Source organism: Tachysurus vachellii, chromosome 16 (assembly GCF_030014155.1).
Source record: "Tachysurus vachellii isolate PV-2020 chromosome 16, HZAU_Pvac_v1, whole genome shotgun sequence".
NCBI classification, from domain to species: domain Eukaryota; kingdom Metazoa; phylum Chordata; class Actinopteri; order Siluriformes; family Bagridae; genus Tachysurus; species Tachysurus vachellii.
In genome coordinates this window covers 15,476,424-15,500,177 of record NC_083475.1, presented here as the reverse complement: position 1 = coordinate 15,500,177, position 23,754 = coordinate 15,476,424, and the positions used below count along the sequence as shown (strand labels likewise).

Sequence of the window (23,754 nt, the reverse complement as noted above, 5' to 3'; positions counted from 1 at the left end):
GTTTCTGATTCACAACAGCTTTCCCAATAAAACATTGAAAAGCAAGAATATTTTAAGGCTAAGACAAATCTGTGCTATTATGCATTTTTAAAGTCTGCAAAAAAAAAGTAATAGTACCTTTCTCATTCTGTCTCCTGTTCCCTGTAGCCAGAACTGTAAAGCCAGACATGCTTGGTCTAGATGATCTACAAAGCTTATTACAAGCTTATTTGTAAGCTTAAATGTCTAAATACTAATGAAAAGTAACAAGCATTTGATATCAGAGTAGCATTATCACTATATCAACACTATAAAGCATCATGACATTGTGGTTGTGTGTATGGTTTAATTCATTGAAACTATTTTGAGAAAAAATATGCACGATAAAATATGCACGACATTTAGCAAAATGACATTTAGAGCCAGTTATTTTAATATAAGTCATAAGTTATTACTGTTAGAATAACCTCAAAGGTTAAGGTTCATGTTACACAAAGAGTCCATGACTTACCATCAAATGCATCCTCTAATGCCAGTAGTCAGCTGCTTAGTAATATAATATTCAGTGCCAGTAGTGTTGTTGTGCATTCAGTAACTTACAGTTTTCCAAAGACATGTAGATACGGTGCACTTTCTCTTCTTTACTTCACAAAAGAAACTCTTCTCTTTTCATGAGTTAGGAGAAGTGGGAGTCACCAACGCACCAGGAATCTCTACTGAACTAGAAACCGTAACCTCTGACAACCGTTGACTAGAGGACAAAGATTGGGGATTGGAAAAAAGAGATAGATAGATAGAGAGAGAGAGAGAGAGAGAGAGAGAGAGAGAGAAAATAATTGAATTTAATTACATAATTACCAGCTTATAGAAAATACATTAATAATAATATTATTCATTCATTCATTCATCTTCTACCGCTTATCCGAACTACCTCGGGTCACGGGGAGCCTGTGCCTATCTCAGGCGACATCGGGCATCAAGGCAGGATACACCCTGGACGGAGTGCCAACCCATCGCAGGGCACACACACTCTCATTCACTCACTCAATCACACACTACAGACAATTTTCCAGAGACGCCAATCAACCTACCATGCATGTCTTTGGACCGGGGGAGGAAACCCCCGAGGCACGGGGAGAACATGCAAACTCCACGCACACAAGGCGGAGGCGGGAATCGAACCCCCAACCCTGGAGGTGTGAGGCGAACGTGCTAACCACTAAGCCACCTTGCCCCTTGCAAGCTTCTGTCAAATACACTAAATACACTCTAAGAAAAACGTTTCTCTCTACAACTCAAGGGTTCTTCAGTTTATAGGTTCTTGAACAATACAAAAGAAGATTTGCCTTTTAAAAAAATAATGGTTGAAGTACAGCACCTTTAGAAAGCAATATATAAAATATATATATATAAAAAAAATCTAATCTTCCTGTACACTGGCGTTCAATCTGTTGGTAGAATGAAAATGGACTTTTCTAATATTTACTATCAGTATAAACACACAAGTATAAGACAAACATAAGTATAAGATTAGTCACGACACTGTTGGGGTTCTGTATGTAGAGTACTATGTTTAGCTGCAGGTGAGCAGGATGATGGAAAAGTGAAGAAAAGTGTGAGCCCCCTGCTGGGCAAACTATTTACACCTCTACACAATAATAACACTGGTACACAAACAACTGCATAGCTACAGATTTCCTGATAGTAAAACACTAGATACAGTGAAAATTTTTAAACCTAATAGCTTGGTAAAATAAATAAATAAATAAATAAATAAAATAAATAAATAAATAAATAAATAAATAAATAAAAAACAGAAATGCTTAATGTCTACATTATCCGTGATTTACCACAAATGTTGAAAACAGGCAACTAAATCTGGTAGAAATTATTATTTTTTGCATCTGATAAAAAGTGTAATGTCAGCGGTACTAAACATAATACTTTTAGATTTTGCACTGTCAAATGTTGTATAGACTGTGCACCGTATTAAAAACAGAATATGGTATGTGGAATAATTGGCAGTTACTGTATGTTGAGCCTCTCCTATACTCCAATTCTTACACTGGAACAATTATATAAATGTAATCAAGTCAAGCATTGCAAACAACACAGGATCATCCCAAAAGAATTTAACCTAAAGTATTTATTATTATCACATAGACATTACAGCATAGTGAAATTCTATCTTCTCGTATCCCAGCTTTGGAGGTTGGGGTCAGAGAACAGGGTCAGCCATGATACAGCTCCCATGGAGTGGATATGGTTAAGGGCCTTGCTCTGGGTCCCAAAAATTGCAGCTTGGCAGCACTGGGGCTTGAACCTGGTCAACAGAAGAATAGAATAGAATAGAATAGAATAGAATAGAATAGAATAGAATAGAATCCTTTATATTGTCACATATATATTACAGCACAGTGAAATACTTTATTGAAATATCCCAACTTTTGGAGGTTTGGGACAAAGCGAGGGTCAGCCATGATACAGAGCTCCTGAAGCAAAGATAGATAAGGGCCTTGCTCAAGGGACATCAACATCCCAGAGCCTTAGCTGCTTGAGCTACCACTGCCCACTAATATGTAATTAAACTAATATTTAGTTTGTAATAAATATTAGTACAAACACAAGTCAGTGGTCATCCAAGCTCTGCAACAGTTTCTGTTTCTTTTATATAGTGTTCTTGACTACTACCCAATTCTAAGAGACTCCCATTCTAACAGGCTCTGAAACATTCTCACTTCTATCATTTGTATGAGAAGATCCACAATCTAGCAACATTTAATAGACACTTCTTCAGTAAGCTGTGTTTAATAGTGTGGCACCACATTTTCCCCTGTTAGGAAAGGTAAAGCCAAATTATCCAGTTAAGTGGTCATCAGTACAGTCCAACACCAGCAAAGCCAGCACAGCTGATTTAACCGACTACAAAGCAGCCTCTAATACACACACACACACACACACACACACACATAATCCATATATAAACCTACAGCTTGGATTATTGGAGCTACACTAAATCCCAAACACCACAAAAAAGAAACACATCACCTCAGAAGAATCGCAATCTTACTGGAGATACAAGGCTTTTCTTACAATAGAAGTCCCATCAGGGAGAGACACAGAAGCCCTTGAGAGACTTCTTCACCAGTTGGTGGATGTGATGTGCTACAGCAGGTATGTAAAGCCCCCGTGTAAGTGATTAAAGTCCACATCAAGTGACAGAAACTGAAAGTGGTTTTCTATCTGGCACTCGAGTCCAACTAACCTTGCCTGAAACACTGCCACATGCTGGTCTGTTCAGACACTAATGTGACAGGCAGATACCAAGGTAGCACAAGTTTTTCCACCTTGCAGGAAAGCTCCTTCTACTATGAAAGCTAAAAGATGCAGACGTACAGTACAACCAAAAGAGTGACATTTGCAACCAGAAGTGGTGTCTCAGATCTGCACTTTGTAGTGCCCAATGGTTCTAGTGGGCCTGAACTGTGTCCATTCCGTCCTCCTGTATAAACAGAAACTCGGCCACGACGGTCTTCGTCATCATGGCCTGAAAACCAAGCCTCAACCATGACAAACCATTCTGCAAGAGATGTATCATCCTCATTGCTCAAGAAAGTCTGCATTACTGCTACCTGGATGTCACCATTCACCTCATCCAGTCTCTTCTTAGATAACTTTGCCCTCCCAGTAGCATGTTGTGTGGCATTAATCTCCATATACCTTTCCAGTCAGTTCTAAGTGGCACAAACATCCAAACGATTCTTACAAAATATAATAAAACGATAAAGTATAATCATGGAGTAACCTATTTATGATCAAATACCTTTTTTGAAAAAAATTCATATTAATAAGAGCCATGGGGCTGGATTTCTCAAAATTCATACTTATTTCATATCAACATAATCAAATTAAAAAATAAATGCGTAGGTAGTTAAAATAAGTGAGTAAATTACCTCATGCAAGCTTTTTGGTAATTTTCAGCACCTGCTTAATTCTACTTGAAAATATAAAAAGTGAACTACTGAAAAATAAATAAATAAATAAATAAATAAAAACAAATCCCAGGTTTTCATGCACTTCTTTAATATATCAGTTTTTCATATTCACAACAAATACATTAAGCTCTTTCTCCTTTTATATTATACAGTCTTAAATATTTTTACACAGATTTTCTTTTTTCAGAATTTCATCTATCAAAATCTCTTTTCTTAACCTTTAGTTCTTCATCGGAAACATTGTATAACTCGTTTCGTTGTTTGTTTTAACTCCATGCCTCCTAGCAAACAGACAGTATTTTCTTTGTACAGCTATTTACAAGTGAAAAGAGTCTCCCAAAAGCTTCTATGATGGTTTCTCAGTTGAATTCGTTTCTACTAAGACTGTAAGGTGCAGGCAAGGCAAAGGAACAGAAGAAGATACGGGAAAGGGAGTCGAACTAAGAAACAAAGCAGGATGGAGTGAGAAGTAAGGAAATGAGATTGAGCAGGCCCTAAAACAGAAAGGGAAAATAATAATAATAATAATAATAATAATAATAATAATAATAATAATAATAATAAAGATCCCCATGTGTGCCACAATTGGAAAGAAAGGTCTCATATAAAATAAGGAACTCTTAAAAATTTGCCACACTGTGTATGCCGACTAAAATGAGGGCAAGACATTAGTCCGTTTTAAACATCTAAAAATTGGATCAGAGAACCAAGCAGGTCATATCCAACAGAATCCCAACGTCCTTGTGGAAGCTTTCTGTATAATGACTTTACAGAACATATTCGAGAGGGAAAAAAAATACAATCTAACCCTTTAAAAGAGAAACAGACTATCAGATACAGATCCTTATATGTAACTTGTATGTAACAGAGTGCAAGAATCAGGGTTGCTGTAGCCTTCATTCAATCTGTGTAAGGATCACGGAGAGGATCTGGAGCTTTAAATGAGACGTTGAGCAATGTATAGTCTCATGCAACACAAGAGCAGACAGATCTACTCCTTTTATTCAGTCTTGTATCTATTATCTATAACTAGAAACCGAATGCTTTCATCAACAGTGTCAAATGTTATGATTTTTTCTTTTTAATTTAGCTTTATACCCTTGGCTCTGTCTCATAGCGTGTAGTGACTTAAATCCTGTGGTGATTGAGACTTTTTTTCTTTTAATAAGTCATGCTTGAAACTCTGACAAAATGTTCTGTCCATAGAAAGGCAAATTGCTTGTTTGCATCAATCTGCATTAGAAAAGTGCAAAGGACACAGCTTATCATCCATTTACGCAATCACAGAAAACAAACACTTAAAAATAACCCTCTCAGAGAGGTGAAGAGAACACACACACAAAATAAAAATAAAGCTACATAAATAAATCTACTTGTGCAGGCCTGCCTGTCCATGGAAATGAACGAAACATCAACAACAAAAAAAAAAACAGCTTTCATAAGAAACACGCTGGAATGAAGACGTAGCAAACTTCAAATGTTTAGTCTCCAAGGATGGCCTGCCTCCATCGAAGTCTGAAGTCAAAGCCGGGGAAACAAAAAAGATACCTGGGGACGTCTGCGAGTGCAACATTTCACACGGCCACGTCATAGTGAGTGTAGCAGCAGCAAAGACATACGCTTCGGACACGACACGGAAAGATCTACAGTGTGCAACTACACATGCTGATGGAGAATCAGCAACTGTTATCCATACAACTGATCCTGGATCAACAGTCTTGTCCACCCCATACACATCCCTTAATTTGTTTAAAAATAATGAACTGAAGCAGCTTGTTTACTTCATGAACATGTGACACCTGAAGGTTTGCTAAAACCTGTAACACGATGTTCGAGGCTCTGCTGTGGTGTGATGCTCAGAGCTAGTTCCTTTAATGTAACTCTCAAACCATGTTTGGAAAAAAAAAAAAAAAGAAAAAAAAAAAGAATGGGGGTAAACGGAATTAAAGACGACCGATTCCAGCCGACAAGAAGCTTGACGCTTCTCACAGTAACCTCTTTTGGGCTATATGGATAACTCTGAAAAGCGTCAGAATTATCAATATATTTTTTTTTTTAATTTGAAGGAATGTACTAGATGTGCGTGTTCTTGAATAGCAAAAAATAAAAGCAAAAATGCAAAGCAAAACACCAAGAAAGAAAATGTTGACTGAGAAATATGTTTTTTCAAAAAAAAAAAAAAAAAAACAGCAAAAAAAAAAACAGCAAAAAAAAATAAAAATACATTCACATCTTGTGGCTTCACACTGGAGCTTCGTAGGAGAGAGTAATGAGCAGGGTGGGGCACTCGCTACTACAGAATCACACCCACTGGTCAACGTGTTGGTCCTGCACACTGATTGGCCAGCGCTAACGTATGTAAGAAGTGGACGGGGCATCGTTAAGGTCCCTCTCTTCTCTCATGGCACGATTTTCATTTCCTTCATTCGACCTCTTCTTTCATCCAGTGGCCATCCCCATGTTTCTGCAAATCAGTGTTTCTTTTGTATGCGCTTTTCCTTGTTTTGGGTTATGGTGATTTTTATTTTATTTGATTTTTTAAAATCAGCCGTGATTCCCAGCTGAGGCTTTTATTACTTATATTTTTTAAATTTTTATTGTTTTTTTTAAATAGTGATTCTGTCAATACCATTGCTTTTTAGGTAAAGAGGAAGAAAAAACAGCACATTCTTTGAAACTAGGGTTTGTTTGTTTTTTTTTTCGGTTTTAAGGATGAACCCACTGTAGGAACACAAGACGGCTGAAAAAGTGACCAGGGATGAGCGTTGAGTCGACAGCACTACTTAAAAGCTGAAAACTCTCCTAAAAGAAGAAAAGAAAGAAAGCTTAGTGTTTAGAAGAAAAACAGAATGATGATATTAAAATTTGACTGAATAAACATTTCAGCTGTGTGTGTATGTATGTGTGTGTGTGTGTGTGTGTGTGTGTGTGTGTGTGTTTACCATAGCCTCCAGCCTGAATAGGTGTTTTTGGCGAGGCGCAAGCGTACAGACTGAAGTCTTCCGTCTGGAAGCCAGCACGGTTGAGGGACGGTTCTGAGGCGCTGCGGTGGATTTTGGGTAGTGAGCGTGCCAAGAGCTCAATAGAGGCGAGGATCTGGCACAAAATAAGACACACACACATATTTTATACATTCACACATCTTATAAACAGGCTAAAATCTTGCGCTGTGTTCCGATTCACCTACTTACTTATAATACACACTTTGTCAAGACATACATACTTTTGAGTGTGTAGCAAGAGTACACAAGTACTGGGTCACACTAACATCCTGTTATGAAAAAGTCAGCTGTTGCCTCTTCATTGCATTAGAGCATTTCTTCATTTATTATTAGACAAATTGTGACTTGGATGGTGAACTCCTACTCGTGTCTACACATGTGACATTATGAGCAAGTCTTTTAGCTATAATGGCAGGAAGGACACTTAAAACACTGTACGATCATAGATTCTGAAGTGTTTGATTGGGGAAAAAATTATTTATTTGTTACATATTTTAATGGATTCACAGTTAAAGCTTTGGTATTTTTTGGAATCAATCGATTTTGGCAATCCAACATATTGGAGTGATCAGATGCACTCTGCTGTCATCTTGTGGTGGTCACTGAAAATGCAGCAAATAAAGTCGCTGTCTTTGACAAATTAAATGATATTCATCTAACAACAGATTGTATTAATAACTGAAGTCTTGGTTCACAGGAACAATAAATAACTGCAGTGTTGGAGTTCAACTAAACTCGCACTACAACATCCACCAGCTTTTTCCACAAGATCTTTCATCTCAGCTAATTTTCTAAACAATAATAAGAAAAATCAGTGCAAAGTTGTGTAAAGTTACCTGAGGGAAAAGAGGTCGCTCCTCCCTTTTCTTCTTCAAGCAGTCAGCCATAAGTCTTTTCATGGCTTTGGGGCAGTTGCTGCGCACTTTGCTCAGGTCAGGGGAGAGGTAACCTCGGCCCACCATGAAGATGATCTACAGCAGGAGAAAGATATTAAACGTTGCTGAGTGCTGCAGTAGGGGATTCGGGTATACAGGCTGCTTGTTAGTGTAAGGAACGCACTTACCTGGTCTCTGTTGTTGATGTTGGAATAAGGCAATGCCCCTGACATGAGCTCATACAGGACGATACCAAAAGCGTAGACGTCTGACTGAAAGCTGTACGGGTTCTTATCCTGCAGTCGGATCACCTCAGGAGCCTGCCAGAAAACAACTTTTTAATCAAACAAGCAAAAAAAAAATTCTATGCTTCTTTAGAACTAGATGTGAACACACACAGATTTAAAGTGGTGTCAGGAAAACATTGTGAGTGAATCTTTTTATCGTTAGTATTCATTAATGAAGTAAACATTCTTTATACACGTTATTATGCATAGCATTCTTTAGGAGTGGCTGCTTGTGCAAGTTAGACGTAATAACAGGGGCGTGGCATATGAGCCTGTCAGTCTTTATAAAGGGGGCGTGGCGTATGAGCCTGTCAGTCTTTATAAAGGGGGCGTGGCGTATGAGCCTGTCAGTCTTAATAACGGGGGGCGTGGCATATGAGCCTGTCAGTCTTAATAAAGGGGGCGTGGCGAATGAACCTGTCAGTCTTTATAAAGGGGGCCTGGCGTATGAACCTGTCAGTCTTTATAAAGGGGCGTGGTGTATGAGCCTGTCAGTCTTAATAATGGGGGCATGGTATATGAGCCTGTCAGTCTTAATAAAGAGGGCGTGGCATATGAGCCTGTCAGTCTTAATAAAGGGGCATGGCATATGAGCCTTTCATTCTTAATAATGGGGGCGTGACGTATGAGCCTGTCAGTCTGAATAAAGAGGGCGTGGCATATGAGCCTGTCAGTCTTAATAAAGGGGCATGGCATATGAGCCTTTCATTCTTAATAATGGGGGCGTGACGTATGAGCCTGTCAGTCTTAATACAGGAGGTGTGGCATATGAGCCTGTCAGTCTTTATAAAGGGGCGTGACATATGAGCCTGTCATTCTTAATAATGGGGGCATGACGTATGAGCCGGTCAGTCTTAATACAGGAGGTGTGGCATATGAGCCTGTCAGTCCTAATAAAGGATGTGTGGCATCTGAGCCTGTCAGTCTTAATACAGGAGGTATGGCAAATGAGCCAGTAAGTACTGACAAAAAGAAAAAAATAATAATAAAAAAACCCACACTTACCATCCACAGGATTGAGCCTGACAACTGCTCAAACTGGTGTGATCCACTCCAACGTGACTTCACTGTAGCCAGACCAAAATCACCGATCTTAACCGTCAGATCCTCATGCAAGAAGATATCTGTTAAAACATGAGGTTAAGGTTTATAAATTCCTGAACAAATATGGCTTTACCGGTTTCCTTTTAATAAGGCAAACAATTCTGTCATTGTGATCAGAATCAGAAAGTGAACAGTGTTGTGGAAAATAAAGTTCAGTCCTGCTGTACAGAAAGGATACTGTTGCTCTTCAGGTCTCTATGAATGATAGACTTGGCATGTAGGTAGCTGGTTGGAGGGACAAAAAAAAAAAAAAAAAAATATGTTGAATTATAACTTAAAACTTTACCAATATTAATTCACCAGTTAATGCAAGGTACACAATTCACTAATATTAGAAGTGTACTGTATTGGATCCTACTATACATTAACATTTAGCAGGTTAACCCATTCCAACAACTCACTCCATGCCCTGGGCGGTCTGCCGGGCGATGTCGATTAGCTTGATCATCTCAAACTTGGTCTCGATAATGTGTAAGTGGTGGTAGAGGCTTGAGCCTTCACACCACTGCGTCACTATGGCCAGCTGTGGCTTGGTAGTGTAGCCCATGAAGAGCAGGATATTGACATGCCGAGTTTTCCTGAAAGCAAAATGGACAAAAGAAATGACGCATGCGAACATTCATATTTCTGAAAAATAAAATAAAAAAGGATTCTGTAGAACTAGGTCTGCAGACTGCTTTACTCTCCATTCACACAGATATTTTATTGCTGCAAGTCACCAGTCGTTGTACTGTGAAGTCACCAGTACTTGTTTCAATTACAAATAGATGACATTAGCATCAGCGCATTTCATTCAATATAAGTGAACTGACATAAAAAGTGTCATCCATTTGCTATGCTTGTGAATGGCAAAGATCTGTATCCTAAACCTGAGTTTTGGAGGTCAGCCAGTCAAGTAAGAAGTACTTATAATTCCTGAGATACTTATAGGCTGCAACAAACGCCATTTACTTATTTAATCTTGATTTGGAAAACTGTGTTTTTACTCAGTATTATATATGTTTGACCACCAGATTATAGAATTACCAAGCTTGAAAAAGTGACCATAACAACAACAAGCCTAAGCCAGAGTATAATCATCATTCAAACAGAATGGTTAAAGATAAGATTTAATACATTTATATTTATGACCTTTGCAGAAACACTTATCCAGAGCAACTTCTAATTTTATACAACAGAGCAATTAAGAGTTTAGGGCCTTGCTCAGATGCCCAGCAGTGGCAGCTTGGTGGATGTTGTATCACTCATAATACACTAAAGATAGAGGAGTCTCTGTCTTTAAAACATTCTAACAAGTAACTGGAAGATTTCTCGACTGCCAAAGAGTCACCGCTGGGTTCATGAGCAAGACCTAAAACCATCACCTGCTCTGCTGTAGGTGTGAACATTGTTAGGAAGATCAGGCACTAAATTGGCATGAGAGTCCAATATGCCTTACCTGAGGACCCCTACTTCATTCTTAAAGGCCTGTAGTTGCTGAGGAGTGGGAGCAGTGACATTCAACATCTTGACTGCCACGTCACCTGTGGACAAAGAATAAAAACGTATGAACAAAAAATGACAACTTCGTCCCAGCTACATTTGAATCCACAATTACAGTGGACATAAGCTTAAAAAAATAAACACAGAGGTGTCAAATCTTATCCAGGTTTGTGTGAAGGTTTCACCCCCCCAAAGCAGAACCTGCACCCAAGTCTCCTAAAGGTTAAGGTCAACTGAATAAACTGACAGAATAAGGTGTGGCTTCTGCTTGATTGGAATGAAACCTTGCACACACTCCGGCTCTTTGACTCCCCTGCATTAGCAGCTTTTGTTGTAGAAATGTTCAAATTTGAAGGATTGTCATCACCAAGTAAATGAATTCAGGTCTGCCTTTATTTGTGACAGAAGAGCATTAATTACTGCATTTTACAAAAGAATGGTTCGGAGACTTGGCCCTTAAACAAGACACTGGCTGCAAGATTAGATGGCTTTGACAGCAGGGCTCTCAGAACCATCGAAAACATCAGGTGGCCCCAGCGGGTTTCCAATCAAATGCTTAGAGCCCGCACGTGCCAGCCCAGAGCATCCTCCCTGGCCGCACAATGTCGCACCCGCTGGTTTGGCCATGTCCTCCGCCTCCCTGGGCTCCGTGGGCTGCAGGCTGGACCACGAGGTAAACCCCGCACACGATGGCTTGACGTCCCTGAGGGCGACCTTCAACAACAAGGAGTTGCTATAGAAGATGCAGAGCAGCTGGCACAAGACTGTCAGTGCTGGAAACAACTAGGTTCATCTGGTTGGCCCAACGCACAGGGATGGGACACCCCCCTACCCATCGCAGGAGCCAAATTGACTGATTTTACAAAAGATGTCTAAGTAATGACAACTCTCAAATAAATCTCTACCATCAGCTTCACCAGAAAGTCCCCAGGGCAAAAGGCAATAACTAAACGTTACTGCAGGACAACAGAGGTCAGCTTTCACTAGTTAAGAGTTTCAGTTTTAGATTAGTGAAGTGGAGACACCCAAGCGGGCACGAGGGAACGTCCAAAACTCCAGAAAGTAACCCAACCTGAGAATAAAACCAGGCTCTCTGCAGCAGCGAGGTGGGAACATAAACATAGAAGCTTTAGTACACATACCATGCCACTTTCCCTTGTAGACAGTTCCAAATGAGCCGGATCCTATCCGCTGACCCAGAGTGATCTGACCCTCTGGAATCTCCCAGTCATCGCTGGAGTCCCGTCGGCCCAATGTTTTCTACCACACCGCAATCCAAGAAATTAATACAGTCTATTGAATTATAGACAATAATTAAAATATTTGCTGTGCAGATACATTGCCTAAAAAAAACTCCACTGCATAACATAAGTAGAGTAAATGTTGAAAGTTTAAAAGCATTGTGGATCATGGTTCAGGTGGATGTGGAACCCCAATGGTATCTCCTCACCATTTTATTGCGGTCCTCAGATGACGACGACGACGACTTGCGCTCCCGCTGTTGGCACGGTGACTTCTGTGGCACCTTCACATTGGACAGGGAACCAGGTAAGGAGGCAGGGGGTGTGGCCGAAAGTCCAGTGGTGGAGCCTGAATAGTTTGTAGGAAACAACAAAGAGTGAAAGGAAGCCTGGGAATCAGAGACATACATGCAAATGTTAAATTGCGTGTAAAGTTAATGAGATACGTGAGGGGGTATATTCAGATTAACAATAATCATTATGGTAGGACTGACGCCTGTCTAGGCGTGTGTGTGTTTAATTCTGGGGGTTAAAATTAAAACCAGTCGCTAAACCACCCTTTGAGAATAAAATTTTCACAAGCACTTTTCACAAGCAGTAAATATTCTAATAACTCTAAAATGCACAGCATGACCCTGGTCTACACATGGGTCTAATTTTGGAGGTCAAAATTAAAACCTTATCTAAACCACCCGTTGAGAATAAAATAAATAATCCCGGTTTAGTATACCTTCTTTAGATCTACAGGATGCACTTTTCACACTACTGGTAATTACTAGGGATGGGCATTTTCTGCAAATATCACATTCGAATATTTGAGCTCACAAAAAACGAATATTCGAATATTCGTTTATTTAAATTAAGTTTAATGAGACAGACGTTATTTTTCAGTAACATTTATTGGTTCCGTCATTTTTGAACAAGCTTATACACAATAAGCTTAAACGTTCCGCTACATCGTGTTTTGTAGCTGAAAACCTTTAACAATGTGTGCAAACAAACAAAAAAAGTACAGAGCAAAAGCAAAAAAAGTGAAGAAAAAAAAAAACGTAAATAAAGCCGCCTGCAGCAATTAGGCTATTGTACAGAACGTAGCCTAGGCTACATTTAACTTTGAACCTTTTAAACTGTCAGCAAATCTTTTTTGCTTTCTTTCTATTGTTTTACATGTTCATGTTAAGGAACACAAGCATGTCAACATGATCGGGGGAAAGTCGGCTCCTTAGTCTGAAAACGCGCTCTGACGGCACAGAAGTTGCCGGGACACACAAGTAACGGTGTGCTAAGCGACTAAGTTTTGTGAAGCGCTTCGTGTTTTCGTTCCACCACTGAATGGGATCCTCATCTGGTGGAATACACGGCTCCAGCAAGAACTGTTCCCACTCGTCTCGGCTGGATTCTCTGTAATCATTGCCGAAGAACTGGCTCAGCCTTTTCCGACGAGCGGGCATTGCCGCATCCTCTTCACCATTGGTGGCGGAGGCTGCATACGTGCCAAAAATATAGCGAAATTCGAATAGCATTTTTATTTATCGAATAATTACAGCAGACCGAATATTCGAATGTTCGACTATCCGTGCACACCCCTAGTAATTACTCTAATAACTCAGCAAAGGCCTTGCAGCTTTTTTTAAAAAGAATTCAAAATACTATTTGAAAGGGACAAAGATATGTTTGTGTTTAGCAACTTAGCACACAAAGGGTTTTGGGTTGAAGTGGAACAAATATGTAAGAGGACTTAAAATGGTTCAGTGTGTGTGTTATGAAACTCATACCTCCATCAGACCTCTGTAAACCTTGATCACGAATCAAGTCCTAAAACAGTAAGTGTAAATTAGCATCAGACTTGTATTAATCACAACTTAAAAATAAATAAATAAAATAAAATAAAAAGAGTGTGTTCACTGACGTCTATGTTGACTGGCTCGATTGTGTTGATATGGACATTGGGGGCTGAAGAAGAGCGGTCTCTCTGGCCAAACTGGTTACGGTGGTCTTCCTCTCCTGGCCGGAAACTTTGAGGGATGGGAATGGATTTGGACGGGGACACGCTTGAATGGCACAGCGACCTGGAGAAAAAAGAAACACAAAGTGTGTAGTTACTGCGATGGATTATTATGTTGGTTGATTACTGTTTGTCCTCATTCAAAATGACTGATCTTACCCGGTGGAGTCAGATGGTGGGATAGATGGACACACCTCTGACACAGGGGTGGTGCCCTCTGAGGACACCTCTTCCTGAGTGATTGGGTGGTGCACCAGAAATTTGGACGTCAATAATAAACTAGAGAGAGAGAGAGAGTGAGAGAGAGAGAGAGAAGGAGCAAAACCTGTCAGACAAACAGTAGAACAACCCCACATTCAGTACAATCAGTTCCTGCCCATTAGTTCCTTTCAGAACTTTATCATCAGACTCCACTAAAAGACTGCCAAAGTTCAGTCCTGTTATTTTTCCCATGAGCACTCACTCAAGCTGGTCGTAGTTGACACACATGAGCGGCACCTCAGTGCTGCAGCGCTGGTGAAATTTGTAGCCACATGTCTGGCAGCGGAAGCCCTGGAAAAGCAGCTTCCGGCAGAAATCACAGAAGGCCAACGTGAAGAAGGTCTTCCTCACCTGCCAATAGCAGCATGAAATTAGGGTCCAGGGGTGCAATCATTTTATTAACACTTAAAAGTAGATTAAACATTATACATTTCCCAAACATAAGCCCATAACCCACTACCAGAAACCTCTCTGTTAAACCTGCATTAGGAAGCATGCGGCAGATAAAGCAGAAACTGTGTGCGTTGTGGAAAATTCGCATCCACAAAATTACACAATTTGTTTCCCAGCTATAAATTCAACATCTATTCAATTCAAATACATAAAGGCCTACTTACATAAACGTTCTTGCTTACAAAGGTCATGATAAGCAATCGATATTGCTGAATGGAGGAAAACATTTACATTTCATATGCTGAACCATTAATATGTAGGTTATGGCTATAAATATAACATTAAGTGTAGTGGTTATATTTTGATCTGGTGTCTGGCTCCTACCAGTGCGACACAATTTTAATAGATGTTCCTAACAGAAGTTCTAATCATGATACATACTGTACTTCCCTCTATCAAAATAAACCTAAGGAATAAACTAAAAATAAGAAATCTATAAAAGACCTGTGTAAACGGTTTTCCTTTCTTATATAATGTTTCTAGGCATGCAGATAGTCTCTTGACTGACGTGCTGCCTTCGGCTAAACAATTTGCATAAATGCATGTGTTTGGATAAACCACAACAGAAGATAAACATGCTACATAAGCCATGCTGGGTCACGTTTAAAAAAAAAAAAGAGGCGCTGAAATGTGGCTAGTTTTTTTTTTTGGCATATGTTAATTAGTTCTGCTACAGTAAAGCTTGGTTAAGGCCACTAAAATGCTGGGTGTGTAAAAATATAAATATACTGTATATTGCACTGTATATCTAACTTATTTGTGTTTGTTTGTGTTTTAAAAGAAGAGACGTCCATCCCAGTTTAAATTAGTCTAAATGATGAAACGAAAATCTACTGTGATATGATATTGATATTTGCAAACCATTTTAATCTGTGAAATCAGATGACTGTATTAAGGTGGTTCCTTTTAAGAAGCTTGATTGTCTGACCAATCGCAACTCTCACGATCCAAGACTGCAAATTCAGTTACACAGCCAGCAATGAGGCGAACATTTCTAAACTTCAGCATTTCATAATTATATTCAACTGCTATAACCAACAGGACAGTTGTTTTATGACACCAGTGTTTATATGGTAGAAGTATTACTTTGTCACAGAACACAACTGACCCACATTTTGCTGTCTATTCTAATGCAGAACACTTCAGTAGCCTAAGTGAAAAAAGTGCTTTATAAATCAATAAACTAAGATAACAATTTAAGATACTCACAAAATTATGGGTTGTCAGAGGAACATTCTCTAAAACCTCAACATGAAGCTCCTCCCCAGTTAACCAAGAGATGTCTGTATCCCAGCCAATGGGCTTCTTCTCTCTGATCAGGGCAAAAAAGTTTATTAGTAACCCTTTGTTACACTGGCAGGCATGGTTAAAAGGAGTCATTTGCAAAGCCTTAAATATCTCATAAAAATATTAACACCCCACCCCAAAAACTGCGTTTGTAATGTCAGCCATATTGGACACTGGCAAACTTGGCAAAAGGTGACAGTTTAGGTTTGTATATTATACAGTTAGTCATTCAGTATGCTTGTATGTATGTATATTAATTATACAGTTGTGCACAAGAGTTTTTTGCAAGATGTGTACGATTTTTTTAAAGAAAACATGAATGAGAATGCAAAACAAATGTATTTTATTTTTTATAGGACTAAAGTTAACATGTAAGGCATAACAAAATGGTACAAACAAAACATAACAAAAAAGAATACAAGTAAATAATCCCTGTTTTTATACCTTTAGTTCTTAATATTGTATATTGCCCCTGTAATAATTGTGCATGAGGTTCCCATTCTTCTTGGCAAAATACCTCCAGTTCCTGTAAATATTGTGGTTGTCTTGCACAAACTGCATGTTTGAGATCTTCCCAAAGTTGCTCAATGATATTGAGGTCAGGAGACTGTGATGGCCTCCAGAACCTTCAGCTTTTTCTGCTATAGCCATTGAAGGGTCAACCTTGCCTTGTGCTTTGGATCACGGTCACGTTAGAACAGCCAAGAGCGTCCTATGTGCACTTTCGTGCTGTAGAATGCAAATTGTCTGCCAGTATTTTCTGATAATATGCTGCATTCATATTGCCATCAACTTCCCTGTGTTACTGGAGCTCACATAGTCCCAAATCATCAGAGATCCACCACCATGCTTTACAGTGTAGGCCATGTTGACTCCTCTCCAAACATAATCATTATGTTTGTGACTATAAAGTTCAGATTTGGTCTCATCACTCCAAATGACTCTGCTCCAGAAGCTATGAGGCTTGGCGGTATACTAAAGGTAGGGCTTTTTGTGGCATGGGCACAAGTACCTTTTGTGTTCAAGTACCTTCTTATTGTGCTCCTTGAAACACCACCACCACTTTTTTCCAGAGCAGCCTGTATTACTCTCAAAGTTGTTTGTAGGCTTATCTTTGCGTTCCGAACAATTCTTCTGGCAGTAGTGGTTGAAATCTTTCTTGATCGTCCTGACCGTGGCTTAGTATCAACAGAACCTCTTATTTTCCACCTCTTTATCAGTGTTTGAACAGTACTGACTGCCATTTTCAAGTGTTGAGATCTTCTAATATCCCTTTCTTGCTTTATAAAGTTCAACGACCTTATCACGCAGGTCCATTTGCAGTTCTTTTGTCTTCCCCATGGTGCAGTATCCAGCCAAGTCAGTGCATCACCTCATGAGCTGAGAAACTCACTGACTATGAGTCACAGGTGTGGAAACTTCCCTTTAATAGCCATTTAAATCTGTGTGTGTCCACCTGTGTGTTTATAATGTGGCTAAACATTCAAGGATATGTAAACTTTTGATCAGGGTCATTTAGATGATTTTAGTTATCATTGGGTTTGAAAAAGAATTCAAACAACTGTGATAATTAATGACTTCACGTGACCACTATCCTTAAATAAGAAAAAATTATTTTGCATCATCAGTCATATTTTCCAAATAAATAGCAATATTTAACAATTTCTTTCAGGGTATGCAAAGACTTTGGAGCACAACTAATTTTATATATATATATATATATATATATATATATATATATATATATATATATATATATATATATATATACACACATATATACACACACACATATATACATACATACACACATATATATATATATATATATATATATATATATATATATATATATATATATATATATATAAATAAAACAAATCCTGTGTAGTCATAATCTGACGTATCACACTGTACATTCCAAAAGCCTGCCTTAGCATTTTCCGGCATCAACAACCATGATTGGATAAAGACAGCATGTGACTGTTTTAAATAATAGCTTGTCTCACATCAGTGGGGAAAAATAAACAAGTCTGCCAGTGACATTTGTGTTAAGAGTGTGTGAGTGTGTGTGTGTGTGTATGCACATGTAGTGACGCTCTGTGTATTTACCCATCCTGAATCCTGTAGACAGCACAGCATTCAGGGATCAGACCTCGCATCATCAGAGCCTTCTTTAACGAGTCCCTTACGGTCATCCCGCAACGAGCTGGAACCTGAAGACACACAAGAAATCACAAGATCAGGAATTTTCTCAAACCATATTTAAGTCTCAGTTTCTCTGCTCTAACCCAAAAGAGTCACACTGAGAAGCTCCTCCAAATAAAAGAGGTCACCTACATTTGCTCAGGGACTGTGGACTCACACCACTCTGCAATCTGGTAGAATATTAACCCACAAAGTTCCTAATCCTTTATTCTTGTTTCAGGCTGAATAATATAACTAATAAAAAATTATCCACCATGAATCAGATCACACCTTTGAAAATGCATTTGATGCAACAGCTGGGTGGGATACAAAAGCATCAACTACAGTTTCAGCATCTCTTTTTTTTAACTGTTTATTGAACATAATTTGTCAATTGGAAACTAAAAATAAAAGCTAACAGCCAAAAGCATTAAATCTGGTAGGCCCAGGTGACCGGGCTAATGATTTGTCCACATAATTACGTCCCAATGTTCAGTTACTGCTCTGACACTAGCAGAAAACACTCATCAGTTTGAACAGTACAAATGTTTTTTTTTGGGATTTTTCTCCCCAATTTGGGCTGGTCATTTCCCCACTCTACCCTCTCACACAATAACTACCAATCTTGATTGAGAGAGAGACAGAGAGAGACAGACACAGACAGACAGACAGAGAGACAGAGAGAGAGAGACAGACAGAGAGATAGATAGATAGATAGACAGACAGACAGACAGACAGACGGATAGATATCCCTTCCATCCTGAGTACACATCCAATCAATTGAATTCTTCGGGATTTAAACTTGCAATCTCATGATGGTGAACCAGGGTGAACATTGTCAGGAGGAACTTTTATTGACAGCAAAACTGGTAACTGAGCAGCTCAAACTCACCACTGTCCTCTGTTTATTTGGCAAAAAGACTCTGACAATGGGTTTCTGGGGCGAACGTGGGTTAGCACGGGTGGCGTCCGATGGGGTCTGCATCACTGCCAAGGTGTTGGGGGTTGCAGCCAAACTTTGGGTCACACCCAACCTGCCATCCAGTGGTGCTGGAGTCGGGGAGGAGCAGAACTCTGTGCCATTCCCAATAGCCTCCAGTAGCTGCTGCTCCCGCTGTTGCAAAGCGTCGAGTTTGCTGGTGTACTCTTCGTAAGCCTGGGAGAAAGCAGGAACACATCAGTACCCACAGATTAAAGAGTATGAAATGCATCCTGATTTACATTGAGTTAGTCTGAAAAACTTGATGCTGTTTTTCTCAAAAATCAAGCTTAAAAATTGAAAAAGCAGTTCTGAATGCACAGCTAACTCAGTTCTGAGTTGATCATAGATTTAAAGTACAGGTTTTACACAAATTAGTGTTCTGGCATTAATGAAGATCTCCAAGTCATCTAAATAATCCATGCTGGAACAAAACCTCTGCTTGACACAAAAACACATTTGCTTTTCATATCCAGATAACTCACCTCCAGGTATATAGATGGAGGGTTGTGTTCACCACCAAACTTGTCCAGAAGTGCCTCTATGTGTTCTTGAGTCAGCTTAATCATCTGTTTGATATTCCATATCTGCAAATATGAGAAATCAAGTTTCTAAATATTCTCAGGACTCTGAGGATTGTGCTTGCTTTGTGAGGTGAAGTTTTCCTAACTTTAATCTACATGATTCATCATGGTGTAAAAGTAGACACTGGCCCTACACAGAGGATATATGGCTTTGCTGATTAGCTCAGTGCTGTGAGAACTTCCAGACTCTCCGGCAAAGTCGGCGCTGAGCTTTGTTAGCTGGAACCTAACAGGACAACAGCAGCACTGCAGTGAAAACAGTGCTATCAAAGGGAGCAGTTTATGGACCAGTCAGTCCCAAGAGAAAGCTGGCAAACTTAAATTGAATAGTTTGTACGATTAGACAATCAGATAAACTGCTTTTGGGATCATGATAGAAAATAGGAAACATATCAGCTATGATGTTAAATAGAATGCATAACTGATAAAACAACTACATTCTAAACTTTATATGTGAATAAACAAATCAGTTACATGGATGATGACTGCTAGATGAATTTAGGGAACAAAATAAGAAAACCTGAATTAATTCTCCTTACCAGCATTAAATACTGCTTGAAAACCATTCTGCATTCATGACAGATTTTGCAGCAAGTAAAAGCCAAATATCAGCTTAAAGGAAGCAAACTTAAAGCACCGTCATGTTTTACAAGTCAAAACTTTTACAAGCAGAGGTTGGGCCTTATGATCCATCCTGGCTAAAGCCTGTAACCTAGACTCAGTCTAGCTTTGTGTATTCAGCATGTAATACTTTTGATAAAAAGCCAGTTTCCTCTGTTCTTTTCAAGGCAGTACTTGATCCCAATTCATTTACATGAACTGGCTCAGTCAAGTGAAAAACATAAAATAAAAAAAAATACAAATAAATAAATAAAAAATAAATAAATAACAGGTTTCTTATAAGAGAATTTTAAACCTGACAGTCATCACCTTTATTTACACTGCATTATATGACAATATAAAATAAGTTTGTTTGACAGCAGGCCACACAGACTGAGCAGCAAGAACACTATTGCAAAAGCAGCTATGACCAAATCCACTTGCAGTATTTGCAAACTTACAAGTAAGGCATAGCATCAAGAAAAACCTGAGTGAGCTGTCCCCAAAAATGGTCAACAAAAGCAGAGTCTAAATTAAGTCCTGGTGTACTTCTATACAAGCTAATAAGATTATCAGAACTACTTTGTGTTGAGACAGTATGTGACAGCTGAGCGCCCTCAAATACAGCCACAAAAAAGGAAACCTTCATAACAGATCCTAAAATATTGCACACTGCTACTCAACTAACACATCACTGAGAAATGCAATATTGCACATGGTCCTTGTTTTAGCAAATCAACTTGAGGCATGAGCTGTATTAACTGAAAATCCACCCTCCATCACTCTTTACAATTAACACGTGAAACGAGTTTCCTACATTGCCAGCAATGTTGTTTGTCTACCTACTGATAGTGGTGGTGCTGTAGGATCCTTATCTACATAAATCAATGATGCAGCAGAGCTTTAGTGATTTTGCTCTCTCACCTCATCATCTGTATATTCTGTTCAAACAGACACGGTTGCATCTTGGGTTGCTAATACCACCGATTCGTCAATGTCATCCTCTTGTCAATCACTAACTAGCTGAGTTAGGGCTCAGTGCGACTGCGTCACGAATCTGCGTTGCATCCTGGATCTTGGAGTCTGATGTATTCAGCCTCCACTCATTCTACATTGCATATCTCATTAATAACACACACAAAAATAAGAAAAAACGAGAAAATAAGGTCGTTTCTAAGAGAGAACTCCAAAACCTGGCTACCATCACTTATGTTTGTGATCACTGAATAGTTTTTTTCCTAATAAAAAGACTATTGTATCTGCACTAGCAGTGTCCCCCTGTGACATCAACACAACACAATACCACCAGCTTCTCACAGGAATACCCAGAATTACAGCAGCAACCAACACGTTAACACCTGAAATGCTGAACACATCACAAACAATTCGATAGAAACTGATTTAATGTGCGCGAGTGAACATTTTCTTTAATAATGTGAACAATAACACTGCACTAGTAGCATGTGTGTTGTTCCAGCAGATTCATGTCAATGCAGTTACACACAGGCACCTGTAATGATGTAGCCCCACACACACACACACGTCATGGCAAATGAAGGCCAGCACTGGCTACAAATTATTACATTACTGGGGGTCTGTAATAAACATGTTTGAAAACAATCCCTGAATAAAACAAAACACTTTATGAACGTTTTATGAAGCTACACAGATAAGGAATGGGGATGATGGTCCAAAAGATAGAATAGAGGATCAGGACAGGCTGCAGTTTTTAAAAAAAACAAAAAAACAAAAAAACAATACATGTATAAATAAAGCTGCCTCAGATATGGGTTTAACTAATAGGATGTGTTTCAGTGGAGCTCGAGCGTTAGCACGGATGCTAACAAGCATAGCTACAGCTGCAGTGTGTTCACGGAGAAAATAAAGCGCAAAAAAGCGACTGAAACCCGGCCAGGCCCCTGGAATAAACGGGCTAAAGGAACTAAAGCGGGGGGGGGCAGGGAAATGAAAGAACCTTTCTATGTGAAGAACATCTCCGCGGATATAATTATGCACCTGGCCAGCTACATATAATACATACATATACACACGCACGCGCACAGACACTAATATATATATATATATATATATATATATATATATATATATATATATATATATATATATATATACACATACATACACACACACACAATGACCCGTGCGTGTACGACAACAAATGTTAGTCAAAGCAATATTGTGTGTATATGTATGTGTAAGAGTGTGTGTGTGTGTGTGTGTGTGTGTGTGTGTGAATGTATATATGTGCATCATCTATCCCCCCTCCCGTGCAAACGCATCCCCCGCGATCCATATTAGAGCCGGTGTTTCCTGAAGGTCTCCTCCATCCAGGCAGATCTCCCCCTCCTCAAAGCTGTCGTACCTCCTCGGGAATGTCGTGGCGATGCTCGGCCTCGGCGGACGCGGAACACGCTGTGCACACCGAGCTGAACCCCGCGCCCAGCGCCTCCAGTCCCGTCCCCGGCTCCCGCTCCGCGTCGTGCGCCATCGTCTCTCCGTTAAAGACGGCCGGTGGAGACTCGGCGCTGCTCAACGCCGCCATTTTAAACTACGAGACACCGAGTGGGGAGAGGTGAAAAAAAGGAGGCGAAGGAGAGAGCGAGACGGGAGGGGGAGACATTGTCAAGAAAAACGACGTGACGCTGGAAAACGAGACGTTGGAAACCCTGGCTACATCCCGGAAGTGTGTTTATACAAAACCAAATAGTACAAATGTACAAGGTTTTTAAACCTTTTTATTGTCATTTGACACAGAACACTAACACAACGTTGTTTTCTAAGTTCCAGAAAGGTTCCTGCAGAACTCTGAGTCTGTTCAATAACCCACAACGTTCACATCATGCTGTCAAATGTTTGCTAAAAATAAGTAAAGAGACAGATACTATTTTTGTGGCCCACAGAACATTAGCAGAATGTTGTAAAATGTTTTTTATTATATTAATAATAAAAGGATCTATTATTTATTTGTTTGTTTGTTTGTTTGTTTGTTTGTTTTTGCCCATAGTGGAATATTTCCAGAAAGTTGTCAATACGTTTTCAATTAAAAATTATAAATAAATTCAAATAAAAAATAAATGTAATTGAATTAAATAGAACATTACCAGAACGTTGTAAAAAAATTTTAATTATTAATAATAATCAAAGGATCAATTATTTGTTTTTTACCCCTAGTGAAATATTTCCAGAAAGTTGTCAGTAGGTTTTAAATTAAAAATAAATAGAATTGAATTGAATAGAAAATTCCCAGTACGTTGTGAAATGTTTTTTTTTTTTTTTTTTTTTTTAAATAATCAAATGATCAAAAATCCAAAAAAAAAAAACAAGTTTTGTAAATATTATATAAAAATAAATTGAATTGAATAGAACATTCCCAGAACGTGCCCTGTGATGGGTTGGCACTCCGTCCAGGGTG

At 39.1% G+C, this 23,754-nt stretch overlaps 1 protein-coding gene across 1 annotated transcript; it reads right to left on the bottom strand.

The window, feature by feature from the left end:
* Positions 1 to 4,045: 4,045 nt before the first annotated feature.
* Positions 4,046 to 23,001, bottom strand: braf (B-Raf proto-oncogene, serine/threonine kinase). Its single transcript, XM_060889142.1, has 19 exons — positions 22,705 to 23,001; positions 19,623 to 19,724; positions 19,051 to 19,314; positions 18,084 to 18,187; positions 15,894 to 15,996; positions 14,434 to 14,582; positions 14,130 to 14,249; positions 13,875 to 14,034; positions 13,741 to 13,780; positions 12,175 to 12,314; positions 11,867 to 11,984; positions 10,681 to 10,765; positions 9,644 to 9,820; positions 9,421 to 9,467; positions 9,144 to 9,262; positions 8,040 to 8,171; positions 7,813 to 7,947; positions 6,917 to 7,070; positions 4,046 to 6,776 (listed from the first exon to the last, which is right to left on the bottom strand). Exons 1-19 carry the CDS (start codon positions 22,882 to 22,884, stop codon positions 6,754 to 6,756), a joined length of 2,352 nt encoding a protein of 783 aa, XP_060745125.1. The 5' UTR covers positions 22,885 to 23,001; the 3' UTR covers positions 4,046 to 6,753.
* Between the last annotated feature and the right edge of the window lie 753 nt (positions 23,002 to 23,754).

Excerpts from the sequence above, each read along its gene's own strand:
- braf (XM_060889142.1), bottom strand. The coding sequence starts at position 22,884 with ATGGCGGCGTTGAGCAGCGCCGAGTCTCCACCGGCCGTCTTTAACGGA. Across the intron at positions 9,821-10,680 it reads AATGAAGTAGGGGTCCTCAG|GAAAACTCGGCATGTCAATA; the intron begins GTAAGGCATATT and ends TTTTGCTTTCAG. Across the intron at positions 7,948-8,039 it reads ACATCAACAACAGAGACCAG|ATCATCTTCATGGTGGGCCG; the intron begins GTAAGTGCGTTC and ends CTCCTGCTGTAG.